We start from the raw sequence: 16,265 nt of genomic DNA on the forward strand, positions 1-16,265 counted from the left end.
CATCTGTGTTGCAAATGTTCCTGTCAATCACTGACCCCTGTCCATGACTGGGGTGAGATCAGGCGCGTCGCCTGGGCTTTTTTCTTTAGCCCCGGACAATTCTCCCTCAATAATATAATACATTAACCGTGCTTTACCTGAACCTCATCATGACACTAGAGAGGACGGCAGGATTGTAATTTTCCGTGTTCAGTGAATGCAACAGAGACAAGACACCAGACCAGTCACCAGAGAGTTGCATGGAAATAAACATCTGTCTTATTGGCTGACAGGTACCTATCCTGTGACAATGTTTAAACTGTCAGTCGGACTCTGAGTTTTTAAAGATGGACATAAGAAAAACATTTCTTAAAAAAGACGATAATTCTCAAGTGGTGGCTCACACAACAACCCCAGAGCCACCACTTGAGCCAGGTAAACAAGGTAATGTCATAAACTTCCAAGTTACGTGAACATGTGCAAAGCATAAATTACAGCTAGGTTGACGTTACTTTGAATCGCGGGGGTAAGCTAAACCGTTAGCAAGTAGCTATAGCTAGCCAGATATATTAAATAAACACTTTGTCATACAATATAAATGTTATGTTTTTTAGCGTTACCTGGTGATTTAAAAAAGAAAGCTCTCTGGAAAATGTTGACTTACTGTTCAACATGAAGCTATAAGCTACCTTACATTACACAGTCACAGGGGAGTGATTTGTAAAATATCCATAAAGAAAAAGAAAATCTGTTTACAGTTCTGTTTCATATGGGTGTTGAAAGATGTATGCATATCTCTTAATTTTGCTCTCAAAGGGCACCAGATTGATGCTTTTAACTTTTTTTAAATCTTCCATGGGGAGCATGCCCCTGGACCCCCCTAGAGGAGGTGAGGCCCCCCCTAGAGGAGGCGAGGCCCCCCCTAGAGGAGGTGAGGACCCCCCTAGAGGAGGTTACCCCTGTTTACACATGCCGTGAGCTGATTATCGAGCCTTCATTGTAACAGTCGCGGGTGCACTGTATGTGCATGTGGGGAGTGTTGCAGTAGAAATGTCCACTGTAGCGCCCGGTACCTCAATGTAGCGTACCTTAATGAACTGTGGGCTAAACCCTGAATGATTCCAGGTCCAGGAAACGCCCCTGGGTGAGATTATAAGTAAAGTAACCATATGAACAATGTGAACTTGTGCCAGGATTTGTACCTACACAGTCTTCGATAAATCATCTCCTTAGTGTAAATACAACAGAATGCAAACATGATCTGCAAAACGAAGGCCAGAAATGAATGTGCTGAACAGTATTTGGCCCCATGGATTGTCAAAGCACGGGTCAGCTATTGAACGGTGGTCAATGTCAGCTCTCTTTCAAATAAGAGGAACCAACTGTGTCCATGCAAATGTTTTTTAAAGAAGAAATCAAAGTGCAAGAAAGAAATGACAACTGTACCTCTGGTGTGACACCAAAATAACTTGTAATTTGAGATTATTTTCAACAACAGAAGTTTAACCACATCAAAATGTATTTAATTTAACTCAAAGTAAACTATCACTGGTGGAGGGGACATTTTAAATTGAAATAAAAAAAAAAAAAATGCAACATTTTCATGACTGTAAAAAACGTAAACAATATAGTCTGTTGATTAGAATTAGAAGAAAGTGTTTTATAAAAAAAGAATTTAAAAAAAAACACTGATTACCACTTGAGTATGAATATTATAATAGCAGGGCTATATTCAGCTTTCATTGGGGTTTTATTTTTGACACTCAGGAGGATTTCCTCTGTGCAACAGGCTGAACAAGGGGAAGAGAGCTGGGATTTCACAATAACGGATCTTACTGACAGCGGACTGCTGAAACCAGAGGCGGCCGGTAACTGCTTTGAGAAGCCAGAGGAGGACCGTCAGATGTTGATCTTGTGAAGTTAGATGGGAGTCACAACGGTCTCCGATGCTTGTGAGTGATGGTGTGAGGACTCGGTGAAGGGAGACTTGTGCGCAAAAATGCGGATTTTTCTCCCTTTACTGTGTGCCCTGTGCGCCACACCGGTCCACGGTATCTTCGACGGGACCTGTCCCAAAAAAGGTAAGCTACCAGATTTCCTTTATACAGCCAAAAAAACATGTTGTACGGTATCGGCGGGACGTCAAAAACACTGTGGTAAATACTTTGAAAAGTGGAACATTTTACTAACTCACTAATTAACCTTTTTAGTGTTGAAAACAATGTTTGTGTGTTTTTGTTTGCTTACATCAATGTAACCCACAGGAGCTCTTGAGACTGTCATTATGTGTTGATTTGATTTTGATAAGATTAGACAGATTAAACTGAACTCTGTAGTAGCCTGCTTTGATTTCGCTTGAGCATAAAGTGCAGATTAGCAAACGTTTTATTTATTCGACAGGTCGATTTCAGATCACAGAACATGAACATATTTATAAATCATTCAATCTACACTACTCTTCCTTGTTTTAGACTTATTAATACGTTTTAGTTTTCTTCAGAAGTTTTTTTTTCTAAATTCAGGGAATAACTCTATTAGCAGCATGTACCAATAATTGTGCTGCCAACACTCTGCACACCTACCTGCACTATAAATGTGCTTTCACAACCTTGGTTGTGTTTGTTAAGCTGCACTCAAACTGGAGGAAGGAGGGGAGTTGGTTTAACTTTTTTTAAACATATCTTCACTCAAATGATCCTAATTGCTGATCAGGCAAATTCAATGTTATAGTCTGAATATATAAACCTAAACACTACTTATACATTAGTGAATTTGCTTTTCTGCCTTGTCTGTAAGCTTCTATTCTAAAATATCTGATTTACAGGCAAAAGGCAAACAAATCAGAGTAAAGGACAAGAGGCCAATGAACTACTCTCGTATTTGTGTTATGTCCCCACTAAGGTATTGGGGACCTGGAGACAATAACACACTACAACCAATAAAAATGAGGGAGTCAGCGTAAAGGTTGACAAAAGGTTTATTTCTTGTAACCCTTGAACTGAACAGAAATTGAACAGAAATACTCTGTGTGTGAGGAGGAGGAGGAGGAGTCAAAAGAGATTGTGCCAAACAAAAGAAACAAGGATAAGAAAACCAGACCTATCTCTACATCTATCCTTTGAAACCAAAACTCAAACAAAAACCCTCAATAACTAAACTACTCAGAATTGGACAAAACAGAATACAGGGGTGGCAACAATCCGCTAACCTAGTGTGTCTTAACATTAGTTACCTACGTGATGAGAAATGTACAGGGTACCCCAGACTTACCTAACTCCTCCACCTCTCAACACACACACTTTCACAAAGGTCAGAGAAAACAAAGAGAATGAGTTGCTAAACACTGCAGTCGAGTTCAATCTGGAGGCTTTACACACACAGATACAGCATAGCCTTTCTGAAGGAGCAAATGACTGAGTTTGAGAGCAATCACAAAATCTGCATATTTAGGGGATGTCAGAGATGTAAATGTGAGATATGACCCGATACATGATCAGGGACAGAAAAAGAAACCATAAAGAAAAGACCCTTTAAAAGAGGAAGTTCAAAAGGAGTTGGTAGTTTTGGTTATGCAACAATGCATCATATCTTTGCTGTGCCGACCAATACTCATGGCAGAAGCACTTTTTTTATGTGCAAAAGATTAAGGAAGCCCTTAGAGGCGAAATCTGCAAATCTATTTTTAAGACGGATCCAAATGATTTTCTCTTCTTTGTTAATAGCTGAGGCACAGGTATACAAATAGTTTTCATTGCTCCATGTATGGGCTCAGAACAGTCTCATAATACACACATGCACACAGAAGGATTCACACTTGTATTTCATGATCCGCAAAATGATTCACACTTGTATTTCCTGATCCACACTTGTGTTTTTCAATGCACACAAAAATGTGTTCCGTTTCATATACATGTAAATAAAATCCAAACACAGAAAAAAGTTTTACAGATGTATTTTTGATCCTCACATATTTATTTTCCGTTGAAATCCCCTGAACCTGCAAACACAAACCGCTTTCTGTGCATCAATCGCTGTGCATTCGTGTGTGGGTTTTTTGAGACTCCCCTGACGGTCAGCCGATTCGTGTAATTTTTCTATCTATAGCCACTCAGATGTTTCCTAAATTCTAAGCCAATCACATGAGCGCGCCCCCACGAGGGTATGATTTATTGCGTTCATGACGTAGCGATTCATGTACCCATTTTGTGCTGTCCGGTCAGCTCGCTAAACAGAGGGCGGAGCATCAGGTGATCATGCAGCTGCGTGTCTCCGTCAGACTCAGCAGCTGATCTGATCTCTCTCGCGTCCGGTTATACTTCACTTGCGTTTATGTCCATATCGATCAGTTCCAGCTCTCCTGATCGACCTTTATAGAGAGCACCGATCAAACTATTAAGAGTGAATATCGGCCGATAATGACCGGCGGGGCTCCCCCCGTTGACAGTTCACTGTCTAGCACTGGCTTCGTAGTGCACTGATCGATTAGGCTAAGCTAACCTGTAGCTGCTCCCTCCACACTCACAACAACTTCATACAGACATAAATAAAGCAGCTGTATTCGCCATACAGGAAACACACATTTAAAACGGTTTTGCCTGCCGTTTTTGTGTTCACAAGCATTCATCAATGGTTCGGAAAATGGCGATGTACCTCAATTAGACCCTCCAGAAAAACGCGGGCAAAAATCCTTGATTATGCGGGCTAAAATTCTTGATTATGCGGGCTAAAATCCTTGATTATGCAATTAAACATGCAGGGTTTTTATGTGATTTTATGCGGTGAAATTGCGGGAAGTTGTGAAATATGCGGAAAGTTGCGAAAAAGAATAGATTTTTTTTTAAATATTGGGCTGTCTTATTTATTCTCTCTCACACACAACCTGCCACTAACGTTAAACCCCTTTCCTATTCAATTAAACACATTCAATGTTTATCTATTGTGAAAGCAATGGGGCTATTTTAATCACACACTCTCTCTCTCGCTCTCTCTCTCTTACACACACACACACACACACACACACACACACACACACACACACACACACACACACACACACACACACACACACACACACACACACACACACACACCCCCCCACACACACACACACACACACACACACACACACACACACACACACACACACACACACACTTCTCCACCTCATTCTGTTTTCATTTAGTCGTTCGTTATCTGACCAGCTTCAATCTTGTAGGGTACTATTCTTGTAGCCCTCGAAAGGGTTTTGGAGGTTGATGCCTCGGTGAACGTGAGTTGTTTGGCTTTCTTGTCCGCAGCAGCAGAAAGCATTTTCGAATGTTTGAATGAATCAAAGTGGGTCGTCGCCGTCGACTTTCTCTAAGACGTATGCTCCAACACACAGTTGCGAGGGGTGCAGAATAGTTTCCCCCCACTTTCGTGAAAGACATCGGGGTACTGCTTTGCCCGGTCTTTAGCAGAAATGTTCGTCGGTAAATGAGATGGATCAGATTTTTTCACCTTGGTGTTTTCTCTCTCGTGTGAGTTCCACACGTTCACTCTACGGTGTTGTTTACCTTCTGTGATGCGCGAGCTGATGACGTCACGTCATCATCATCACTACTTCACGTCAAGACGAGTTAACTTTTTTTCTTCTCAACTTTTTGTGGAAAAATGCGGGGATTATGCGGCCTTTTGATAAATGTGCGGCCTTTGGAAAATCTGTGCCATTTTGCTGATTATGTGGTCAATTTCGCGATCGCAGAATCGCGTTTTTCTGGAGGGTCTACTTCATAATATAAAGGCTTGTATTTGCGTGCATGTCCTGTTCGGAAAGTGGCAATGTACTGAGAGTGGGGTTGCGTTCGGATAGTTTAAAAATCAGCTCCTAAGTTCTAACCCTATCTCCTATTCCTTGACCTCTGAGTGAAACGTCACGGGGTTAAGGGCTAGTGGATAGGAGAATTCAAAAGGATTTAGGAGAAGAGACTGCGGTACTTTAGAGAATCCTAATGCACTTTCACTATCTGACGTGTTTATGATGCGCCAGCGGACGTCATTTTGTGCGTCTGCTGCTGTGCGGAAACTATGGAAACTACAGTTTTCTATACAGCGGACTGCAACATGGATGTATAATAAGAACGACGGACTCATCTAGAGACTGCACCGTGCTCTGATGCTGTTGCTTTATGCTTTATGAACAACAGAGAAACATATTCTTCATGACCAAAGTTGGAATTGAAATAAAAAAGTGAAACTTATGCTCATCACCCTCTCCCTCCAGTCCACATTAATACAAATGATCCCAATACGTATGATTGTATGAGCTATGAAAAGATCTTAAAATCAATACAAATGTATTTATTATAAACGTTAGTCTTTAACACCTATATCACCATTCAAACATCTTTTAAAAGTTGAACAAACCCCACACAGCTCAGTGAAATGTTGACTTTATTTGATCATTTCAGTAAAAACTAAAGTTCATATTTCTCTTTTTGATTATAATACTGATGAACGTTAAAAAAAAAAAAAAAGAAGCACTTTGGCAATTTACCACATACGTTTTAAATTCTTAATAAGCACCGTGACTTTCATGATATAATTTCTCCGTCATAATCGTTTGTGTCCGTGAACGGCCGACTGTTGTGTGACGTCAAATGCTGCGGCTGCAAGGCATTGTGGGGCAGCATTTTCTCCTCTCCTTTCGGTTAGGGAGGTCCAGTGGTTTCTAAACTAAAGGAAGTTTGAAATCTCTTTTCCTATCATTCATCTAGAGCAGGTGTCTCAGACTCCAGGCCCGCGGGCCAGACGTGGCCCGCGAGACAGTTTCTCATGGCCCCTTTGTTGATATCATGTAATAGTGTTAATCTGGCCCGCGCGTTTACGTTTGCGCTTTATATTTCCAACTTTTTTTTTCCGCTGCTGCTGCTGCTGCTGCTCCTGGCAGGGAACTGCTGCGCAGAGTTCCCTCGCCCCTCCCCCCTCCGAGGGAACTCCGCCACACGTCAATCAAATGCGCGCAGCGGAATCAATCCAGAGTGATCCAAAAGCGACACAGAGTGGAAGCAAAATATATCGCCATGTCTTCATCAAAACTTTCAGGGGAAAGAAAAATCGATGATGACCACAGAACATCTCAGGAGAAGTGGGAGAATGAATTTTTTTTTGTTGAGTACAGGGGAAACGCAACGTGCCTTATATGCACAGAGAAAATCGCTGTATACAAAGAGTATAACGTCAAACGTCACTACTCAACTAAACATGCAGAGTATGCAAAATACCAGGGAGATGAGAGAGAGAAAAAAGTCACAGAGCTAAAAAAAAATTATATGGAAGCAACTAAATCTCTTCAAGAAAGGAAGCAATGAGGCTGATTTAGCAGTCGAAGCTAGCTATGTGGTGAGTGAGATGATTGCTACGGCGGGAAAGCCGTTTACGGAAGGCCAGTTTGTAAAAAAATGCATGTTGCAGGCTGCAAGTATAGTCTGTCCGGAAAAGAAGGGTCAGTTCAACAACATCAGCCTGTCAGCTAACACAGTGGCAGAGCGCATTTCTGACTTATCAAGTGACATATATGAACAGCTGTGTGACAAAGCCAAACTTTTCCGTGCATACTCTGTGGCTCTTGATGAGAGCACAGACATCACTGACACCGCTCAGCTCGCAATGTATGTCCGTGGTGTTGATGACAATTTTGAAGTGACAGAGGAGTTGCTTACAGTGAAACCAATGCATGGCTAGACCACCGCTCAGGAGATATTTCAGCAACTGTGTGATGCCATTGCGGATATCGGTCTGCCATGGAAGAGGTTTGTTGGAATTACGACGGACGGAGCGCCATCAATGACAGGGAGAAAAAACGGGCTGTTGGCACTTGTTCAAAGAAAACTGGAGGAGGAGGGTGTGGAGGAGGCTATTGCTCTGCACTGCCTTATCCATCAGCAGGCCCTTTGCAGCAAATGCTTGAAGTTTGACAATGTGATGTCTGTCGTTGTGAAATGCATCAACCATATCAGATCCAGGGGCTTAAAGCACCGCCAGTTCCGTGCTTTTTTGGAGGAAATTGAGTCAGAATATGAGGATGTGCTCTACTTCACAGAGGTACGTTGGCTAAGCAGGGGTAACGTCCTGAAGAGGTTTTTTGAGTTGAGAACAGAACTGAAAGTATTCATGCTGGAGAAGGGTGGGATGGCTGTTCCCGAGCAGAGTGATCCCAAATGGCTCATGGACTTAGCTTTTCTTGTTGACATCCCGCAGGAGCTGAATGCTCTGAATAAGAAGTTGCAGGGCCAGGGCCAGCTTGTTAGTGCAGCATAAGACAATGTCAGAGCATTCTCTACAAAACTGATGTTATGGAAAGCCCAGCTCCCTCAGAAAAACCTCTGCCATTTCCCAGCATGCAAGGCTCTCATGGACAGGGGCACAGCATTCAGTGGTGAGAAGTATATTGATGCCATTGTGAAGCTACAGGAGGAATTCGATCAGCGGTTTGCAGACTTCAAGACACACAGAGCCACTTTCCAAATGTTTGCAGACCCCTTCTCCTTTGATGTGGAAAATGCCCCTGGTGTGCTTCAAATGGAGCTCATCGACCTGCAGTGCAATTCTGAGCTCAAAGCCAAGTTCAGGGAAGTGAATGGGAAAGCAGACAAGCTTGGACAGTTCATGAGAGAATTGCCCCCTCCTTCCCTGAGATTTCCAGGATGTTCAAGCAGACCATGTGCCTTTTTGGGAGCACATATATGTGTGAACAGCTCTTCTCCACCATGAACTTCAATAAGTCAAAGTACAGGTCCAGACTTACAGATGCACATCTTCAAGCCATACTGAGGGTTTCAACTGCTTCCTCCCTCAAACCAAATGTGGCTCAGCTGTGTGAGAGGAAGCGCTGCCAGGTCTCTACCAGCAAGGAGTAGGCAAGAAAGAGCAACTGTACATAGTTGTGAAGAACAGTTCATGTTAAGAAGATGTTGAAGAACTGTTAATGTTGTATTTTTTAATAAATGTTTTGCGGAATACTTGAAGCGGCCCAGACTTGCCCAGACTCTACGTCCAGCGGCCAACAGGTAAATTGAGTCCGAGACCCCTGATCTAGAGGATTCGAACGGCACTTATCATGGCTGCCACTGAGGGACTTCCGGGTAATTTCACTCCGTTAGGAAGGTTCCTAAACTAAATGGACTATTCGACTGCAGCCTGAAGGTGTCCTGAGATTAGCGCCTGCAGGCAGGCTCCATGGACCTGTCAGCTCCGGACTGCGCAAAATGCGTACATGAAGCGCTACGTCATGAACGCAAGAAATCTACCCTCGTGCAGGGCGCGCTCATGTGATTGGATTAGAATTGAGGAGACATCTGATTGGCTATAGATAGAAACAATTACAAGTACGAATCGGCTGACCGTCAGGGGAGTCTCAAAAGACCCACACACGAATGCACAGCGATCCATGCACAGAAAGCGGTTTGTGTTTGCAGGTTCAGAGGTTTTAAACGGAAAATAAATATGTGAGGATCAAAATGTAAAACTTGTTTCTGTATTTTGATTGTATTTACATGTATATGAAACGGAACCCATTTGTGTGTGCATTGAAAAACACAAGTGTGGATCCGGAAATACAAGTGTAATCCTTTTGCGGATCATGAAATACAAGTGTGAATCCTTCTGTGTGCATGTGTGTATGAGACTGTCCTGAGCCCATATTCATGCACTCTGTTAGGGTGCATTCACACCATAGACTGTATATATAAAGATTCACACCTAATAGTCCGTTTTCTGATGCGCACCAGACGACAGTTTACATTGTTTCATTTTTCAGAAGGTTCGGTTTGCGTTCACACGAGCAAAACTCAAACGGACTAAACACTTTAAACACAAGTCATGTGCACGGAAATGCTGTTCAACCATTGGTCAGACATTAAGGGGGTAAAAACGCAAATCCCGGCAATTTCTACCGGAGCCTCCGCCATGGAGCACCGGTACTTTCAGCAGGTTATTCTCATGCTGCTGTTAATCTGGAGATCAACAGAATCTCGCGGCCCGCGCATATGATTATATAATCAGACAACGTCCGTTAAAAAACATTATAACACATACAATGAGAGACGTTCTGCAGTAAGGAGGGGCGTTTCACCGACGACAGGTGTTCTTACTTTTATGTAGCTGACGGAGAATCTTTACTTTACACGACACTGTTCAACACTTCATTCTGCTTCACTCTTTAACTAAACAACCACGGATGTCTTGAAAGACTCTTTCGTTAAAGATTTTTGAAGATATCCACGTTCTTGTGCGGACTGCGTTCACACCGGTTCACAACAGCAATGAACCGCTCCAGACTTCGCAAGCAAGCGCTCCGAAACCACCTATTTTAGCGGACCAGAGTCCGGTTGTTTAGTTCACTTAAGAGGTCTCGGACTGGTTTCACACTATACAAGGCATGTGTGAATCTTACTGATGAGCACTTTAGCCTCTTTTGGCTAAAATTTGTATTACAATAACACACAGGAAAAAAGTACCCTGCAAATGTTCTTTCCTCAAATTTAGATTGTCCTGGCCAAACATTTCCCCCCTGCTCTGAAGTCTCAAAATAATTTTTATTAGACTTAAGGAAAAACGATGGTTTCATTTTTCGCATTTGCCTCTCAGGGCTTCCGTTAAGCGAGTTCAGCCATTCACAATTCAAGACAGCCAGCACACATAGTTTATATTAGCTCTGTAATCGTGTTTTTTTTTTTTTTTTTGCAGACCCTCCCCCTGGTGTGTTGGTTTTATCTCCAGGCAGTAACTTGGTTTTGAGCTGCAGCGGTCATGTGGAGGCGGATGGAGTAAAGGTCAGAGGAGGGAGTTCTTCTGATGAAAATCGAACCTCTGTTAACAATATAAGGAACATTGAAGCTTTGATGAAAAGTGCCAAACCTACTGTGGAGAATACTGTGGGTGAAGGATACCACTCTAACACGACTGAGGCAGGAGAAAGCAAGAGTCTCAAACATTCAGCAACAGCTTACACAACTTCTCCGAGCACTCCCACGGTCTGGGAGACTGGAGATTATGAGGAGGAGGAAGGTGAGGATGGGAGCAGAGTAACAAGGAGCATAAAGCCGAGGCTACACTGGAAGTGGAATGGGAGGATCGTGGGAAAGGGAGACAGGGACTGGGGTGAAATCAGCTTTGAGAGGAGAGGGTCTTCACTGTCTCTGTCCTCAGTGAGACTGTCCGACTCCGGCAGGTTCACGTGTTACCACAGAGGCAGAGAGAGGTTCTCCCTAAAGGTCAAGGTCGCAGGTGGGTCACAACGTCAATGAAGCTGTAATGAGTGTCAATTTTATCCATGCCAAATTTACCCTTCCATTTGTCTTAATTGAGAAAACACAAAACAAAAAGTTTAACCTTAGTGGCGGTTTTCTATACACAATACAGTGTGAGTAAGACATTGCAACATGGCATACTTTCTGCATAAGGATGTAAGGTCAATTATTTAAAACATCTTTAAATAGGTTTTTGGTTTTGGTTCTCTTTTTATTTTCCCTTTTGATGGGTACTTTTTTGCTTTTGCTTGTTGGTTTTACACAAGTCTAATGTTGGACTCTGGGAATTATTCATTCTAGCTGAGCAGAAATAGTATTAGCGTACCAGCAGATGAGGGGATTAACCATATTTTCGATGAACATATAATTAGGAAACAATGAACTGACTGAATGACTTGAATAATGTACAATATCATTGCCCCTCTTCTGTTAGATCCTCCAGAGACCCCCCAGCTGTCGTGCTACAAAAAGTCCCCCAGCAGTAAGATTCGCTGTGAGTGGGCCCCTCAGAAGCCCTTCACTATCTTCCCTAACTGCTCCCTCTTCCTCAGTAAAAGGTAAATAAACTTACAGTATAATTTCATATTGAATAACTTGTACATGTGTTAGAAAATAGTAAAGTTTATATTTAGACCCTGTATCACCTAACTCATACATGTCAAACTCAAGGCCAGCGGGCCAAATCCGGCCCATGGTGGTCCAAGATTAGATGCCAAGTATCTGGCTTGAACTAGCATCATAGCAGCAAACTGAGTTTAAATGGATGTTTCCTTCTTACACTTTTTTTCTTGCAACAATGAAAACAATGCGACAATGAAAAATGTAATCATAAGAAATGACTCCGGAAAAGAAAGGAATTCATGCAACTGATTTTTCATTTATTTAATGTTTAATGTTGTTTTTATAGGCAATTATTTAAGCTTGTTAGTTCCAGGTTTAATATGTGCAATAATTAATTTCAATAAGTTTTGCAATAAACATTGAACCAGTCCGGCCCTCGACTAGTACCGATTTTTAAATGTTGGCCCACTGTCTATATGAGTTTGACACCCCTGAACTAACCTGTAGATCACATTAGGTGAGTAAGCAGGTACACATATGACGAGCTATAAATAATTGGGAATGTATCCCGCTTGGAGATCTTTTCAAGTGATATCCACAGTAATAATTTGTATCATTGTTTAATCTATTAGAATAAGATTAAAGGTTAACCAGAAATGGTGACACTTAATAATGAAAGTCTTAGCTTGCTGAAATGTTGCTGTTCAAACAGTTGAAGCGAAAGTGCTTTGAGGAGTTTCGGAGTAGGCACTGAATGAAGTAACAAATTAAATAAAAATCCTAAATGGAATGAAAATTAGGTTAAAGTTGAATTTCCAAACCACTATAAGCAGGTTTACACTGTGTAGATTTACCAGCTACCAATTACTTCACACTGGATGATGTTAAACCACAGCAAAACAAAAATGTCATAATACCACAGGAAGTTGTGTTATTTATGCCTTTATATGTGTGTGTGAAGCTGGTTTTTTTCTTTCCTTCTTTTTAATTTTTTGCTCGCAGCGCGACAAAGTCCTTTCTTCATTTGCAGTGCTCATACTCCTCTAAGCACTCCCGCTGTTGGTGTGCTCTGGATCACAATGACGACGAGCTGAGAAGCAATTACATGGCCTACTTGTGCGTCACAAGCATGGCAGGCAACGCCACCAGCTCCCTGCTTTCATTCATGCCTCTGAGCATATGTAGGTTTGTGTGTGTCGACGCAATATGTGTTTTTGGTGAAATGTATGGGTAATTAAAGCACTCATTCTATTCCTTCCTGCTCCCTCAGTGAAGCCCGACCCTCCATCAGGGGTGTCAGTCCGACAGGAGGAGGGACAGGAGATGAGGATGATGGTCATCTGGAGTCTTCCGATCTCTTGGAAGTCTCAAGACAGCTTTTATAAACTAATCTACGAGATCAAATACCGACCTCTCAAGTCCTTTGATCATTGGCAGGTGCATGGTGGAGTTTTTCATATGTTGTGTGTTTGTTTGTTTGCTTGTTACAGTTTAGTAGATCAATATACTGTTAGCCTTCTGGCTAGTTAATACTCAGGTGAAGACATTGTTTATTTATCTGTTTTTTTTCTTTCTGTAATTGGCTTTGTAGATACAGATGATTAAGGACACACACTCATATACTATAATGGATGCAATGCCTGGTGTTGAATACCTCATACAGCTCAGGACTAGGGAAGAGTATGATGGTCACTGGAGTGAATGGAGCGCACCCGTCTATGAAAGTAGCTGGACAGGTAAACACACACACACATCCACTGTAGGAATAAAAGCATTGAGTCAAACCATTTCAAAATTAGATCCTCCCATTAGCTGATACGGAAAATCCTGGGACGCAAGTGAGCATTTTTTTTATAGGATAATTGTTCATATTTGTGCTTTCCCAGTTCAATTTTTCTATAAAACGTTTTTCCCACCTTTGAAAACAACCAACATATCAATATACTGTATATACCTTGTGTTAAGAGTGCATGTGGAAACTCACCTGCAAGAAGAGGACCTGATTGCTTTAAGTCTTTTTGGAACAAGCGGTGGTGAACTTCAGCCTCACCTGCCAGCTGCTTTTTACACTTTGTCACCTTGGCTTTAGTTATAAACACAGAAGAGAAAAATAAAATAGATCCAAGAACAACAAACAAATACCTTAAATGTTCATTTTCTCTCTTGCCTCTCTGGCTGCTACAGTATAAACTGAGGTTATTGTGTGGATGTTAGTTCTCTTCTATTAGAGGACACGTATGATATCATTATAACATATTGCTTTAGAAACATGGAAGTGGTGCTAATTAGGTGGACCTTTAAATCATTGTCCTTTATCGCTTCAGTAATACTTGATCCTCCCTGGAAACAAAAGAAGTTAGGACAACCCGTAGAGGAAAGCTTCCCGTTTCCTTCCTTTAAAGTTGTACATACTTTCACCTCTTTCCGTCACGTTTTTTTATCCCTCTGAATAAGTGAAATCTTTGTACACAGCTTGAGTGCAGTATTATGGATCCTGGATACATGTAGTGTTGAAGTTATTTTAAAAGAATAAATGCTTTTTCAAATCATTTTGCAAATTAAATAAACCCCATTAAATGAAATTGAACGATCGAAGTGAAACCTCTTAAGAAAAGGTTTTATCGGGATATTCTCTCATATCCTTCTTTTCTTTTAACTTGAAGTCCTTCATACGTATCTATTTGATATGTCTGATTTTTTGGGAATGCACTGCAATAATACCCTCTACAGTACAATATGTTTTTCTGATTTCATCTGTATCGATGTTTCTCTCCTCAGCAAAACGGCCAGTGGAGTATGAGGATCTCACTGCCACAACGGTAACAGTCTAAATGTGTCTTTTGATCATTAATGCTCTCCTAACACTTTGATGCTAGTTGTTGTCCTGCCTCCAGTATCTCACACCGTCTCTTATGTTACCTTCTCTAACAGTTTTCAGTATACACTGAAGGCTCTGGTGCAGATGAGGATCTGTCTGATGGTAAGACATATAGCAGAATGTAAAACATGTTTTAATTAGCTTATTGTGTTTGGGAGAAAGAGAGGAGGGGGGCAGAGAGAGTGGGAGAAAGGGAACTCTAAAATGTTGTTAGTGTTGAAAACCCCCTGTGCCCCACTGGGTTTCAACAGGAAGCCATGTCTTCATAATAACTAAGGCACGACAGCGAAACAAGCCACAGGAAGCATGGCTCAACACACTACCTCACATACACAGACATTTAGTCCCACCCAAACGTACTTGCATGTATGTTATCGATCTCCATTTGGATTTCTCACAGTCTTCCCGTCTTTCCTGCAGTTCCTGAACCTGTGCCAGGTGGAGACGAGAGGTCACATCATATCCTGTGGATCTCCTGTGGTTCATTTGCTTTCTTGTCGGTCATTTTGGCTCTTTACATATTCAGGTAATGAATATATGTTTAAAATAGTTGTTCCTACTGTAAAACAAACATGGATACATTTATAACAAAAGCTAAATAATCCCAAATGGATGGGAGTCATTTGATTTAAAACTTCAGCAAATCCTTTCAGTTAACTTTTCTTTTCTTTGTTCCCATTTCGGACACAGGGATAGGTTGATGTCTAAACTCAAGAGTATGAGTGTTAGCACCCCGTACGGTGACTCTCCACGGCCTGCACCCTCCACTCAAAGACCTCCAGAAGGACATGCTCTGGTGACCTTTGCCCCTCCTTGTAACAAAGAACCACCACCGAGCGAAATCGAAGAAAGCAAAGAAGAAAATGAAGAAGAAAGTAAAGAAGAAAATGAAGAAGAAAGTGAAGAAGAAAGTGAAGAAGAGAAACGGTGCTTGAAGGAGAGGATAGACGCCTTTCATTTCAACAACCCAAGTTATTTATTTCTCCAAAGGGATTGATGAACAGGCAAAAGGGGAATAAAAAATCCATATCCAGTGTGATATATTATGGAAAGGATAGTGGACTTAAAACGTTGATGGTTCTCCAAGGAGCTTGTGTTGCACTCAACTCAGCTTGTATAGTATTTTTCTATCTCTATCTGATGCCTTGAATACCTCTGAAAGACTTTTATTTGTTGTATTTGTGATATGAAGAGCAGTAAAGATACTCTCTCATTTATCTGTGGCAATTGAAAGACCTGATAAAACAGCAGGCTATGTCGTCTAATTCTAAAGCTCTATAGCCGACCAACTCCTGTTCTGTTGATAAACACTTTTAATAAGCTTTATCGACTATATTACTTGCTTCATGTCTTTTCAGTTTCCACATATTTTTTTACAAGATATTTAAAAGCGATTGCAAAGTGGATTTGTTTTCTTTTATTTTTGAATAAATATGGTCTGATGACCGGAAAAAGGTCATGGCATACAAGTATCAATTCAGTCAGCTGCAGAACTGTTTACGGGTTTAGGAATATTTTACCGAAGCACAATATAAATCCACAGAGAGGAGGAGGGACAG

The 16,265-nt window shown here is 41.5% G+C and overlaps 1 protein-coding gene across 1 annotated transcript; it reads left to right on the top strand.

Moving 5' to 3' along the window:
* The first annotated feature begins 1,809 nt into the window (after nt 1–1,809).
* il6r (interleukin 6 receptor) lies at nt 1,810–16,163 on the top strand. The gene is made up of 10 exons (XM_079693449.1): nt 1,810–2,060; nt 10,705–11,244; nt 11,701–11,824; nt 12,831–13,009; nt 13,099–13,265; nt 13,420–13,564; nt 14,607–14,647; nt 14,760–14,808; nt 15,127–15,232; nt 15,397–16,163. Exons 1-10 carry the CDS (start codon nt 1,979–1,981, stop codon nt 15,701–15,703), a joined length of 1,740 nt encoding a protein of 579 aa, XP_079549575.1. The 5' UTR covers nt 1,810–1,978; the 3' UTR covers nt 15,704–16,163.
* The last annotated feature ends 102 nt before the right edge of the window (nt 16,164–16,265 follow it).

This window comes from Notothenia rossii, assembly GCF_949606895.1.
Source record: "Notothenia rossii genome assembly, chromosome: 7".
NCBI classification, from domain to species: domain Eukaryota; kingdom Metazoa; phylum Chordata; class Actinopteri; order Perciformes; family Nototheniidae; genus Notothenia; species Notothenia rossii.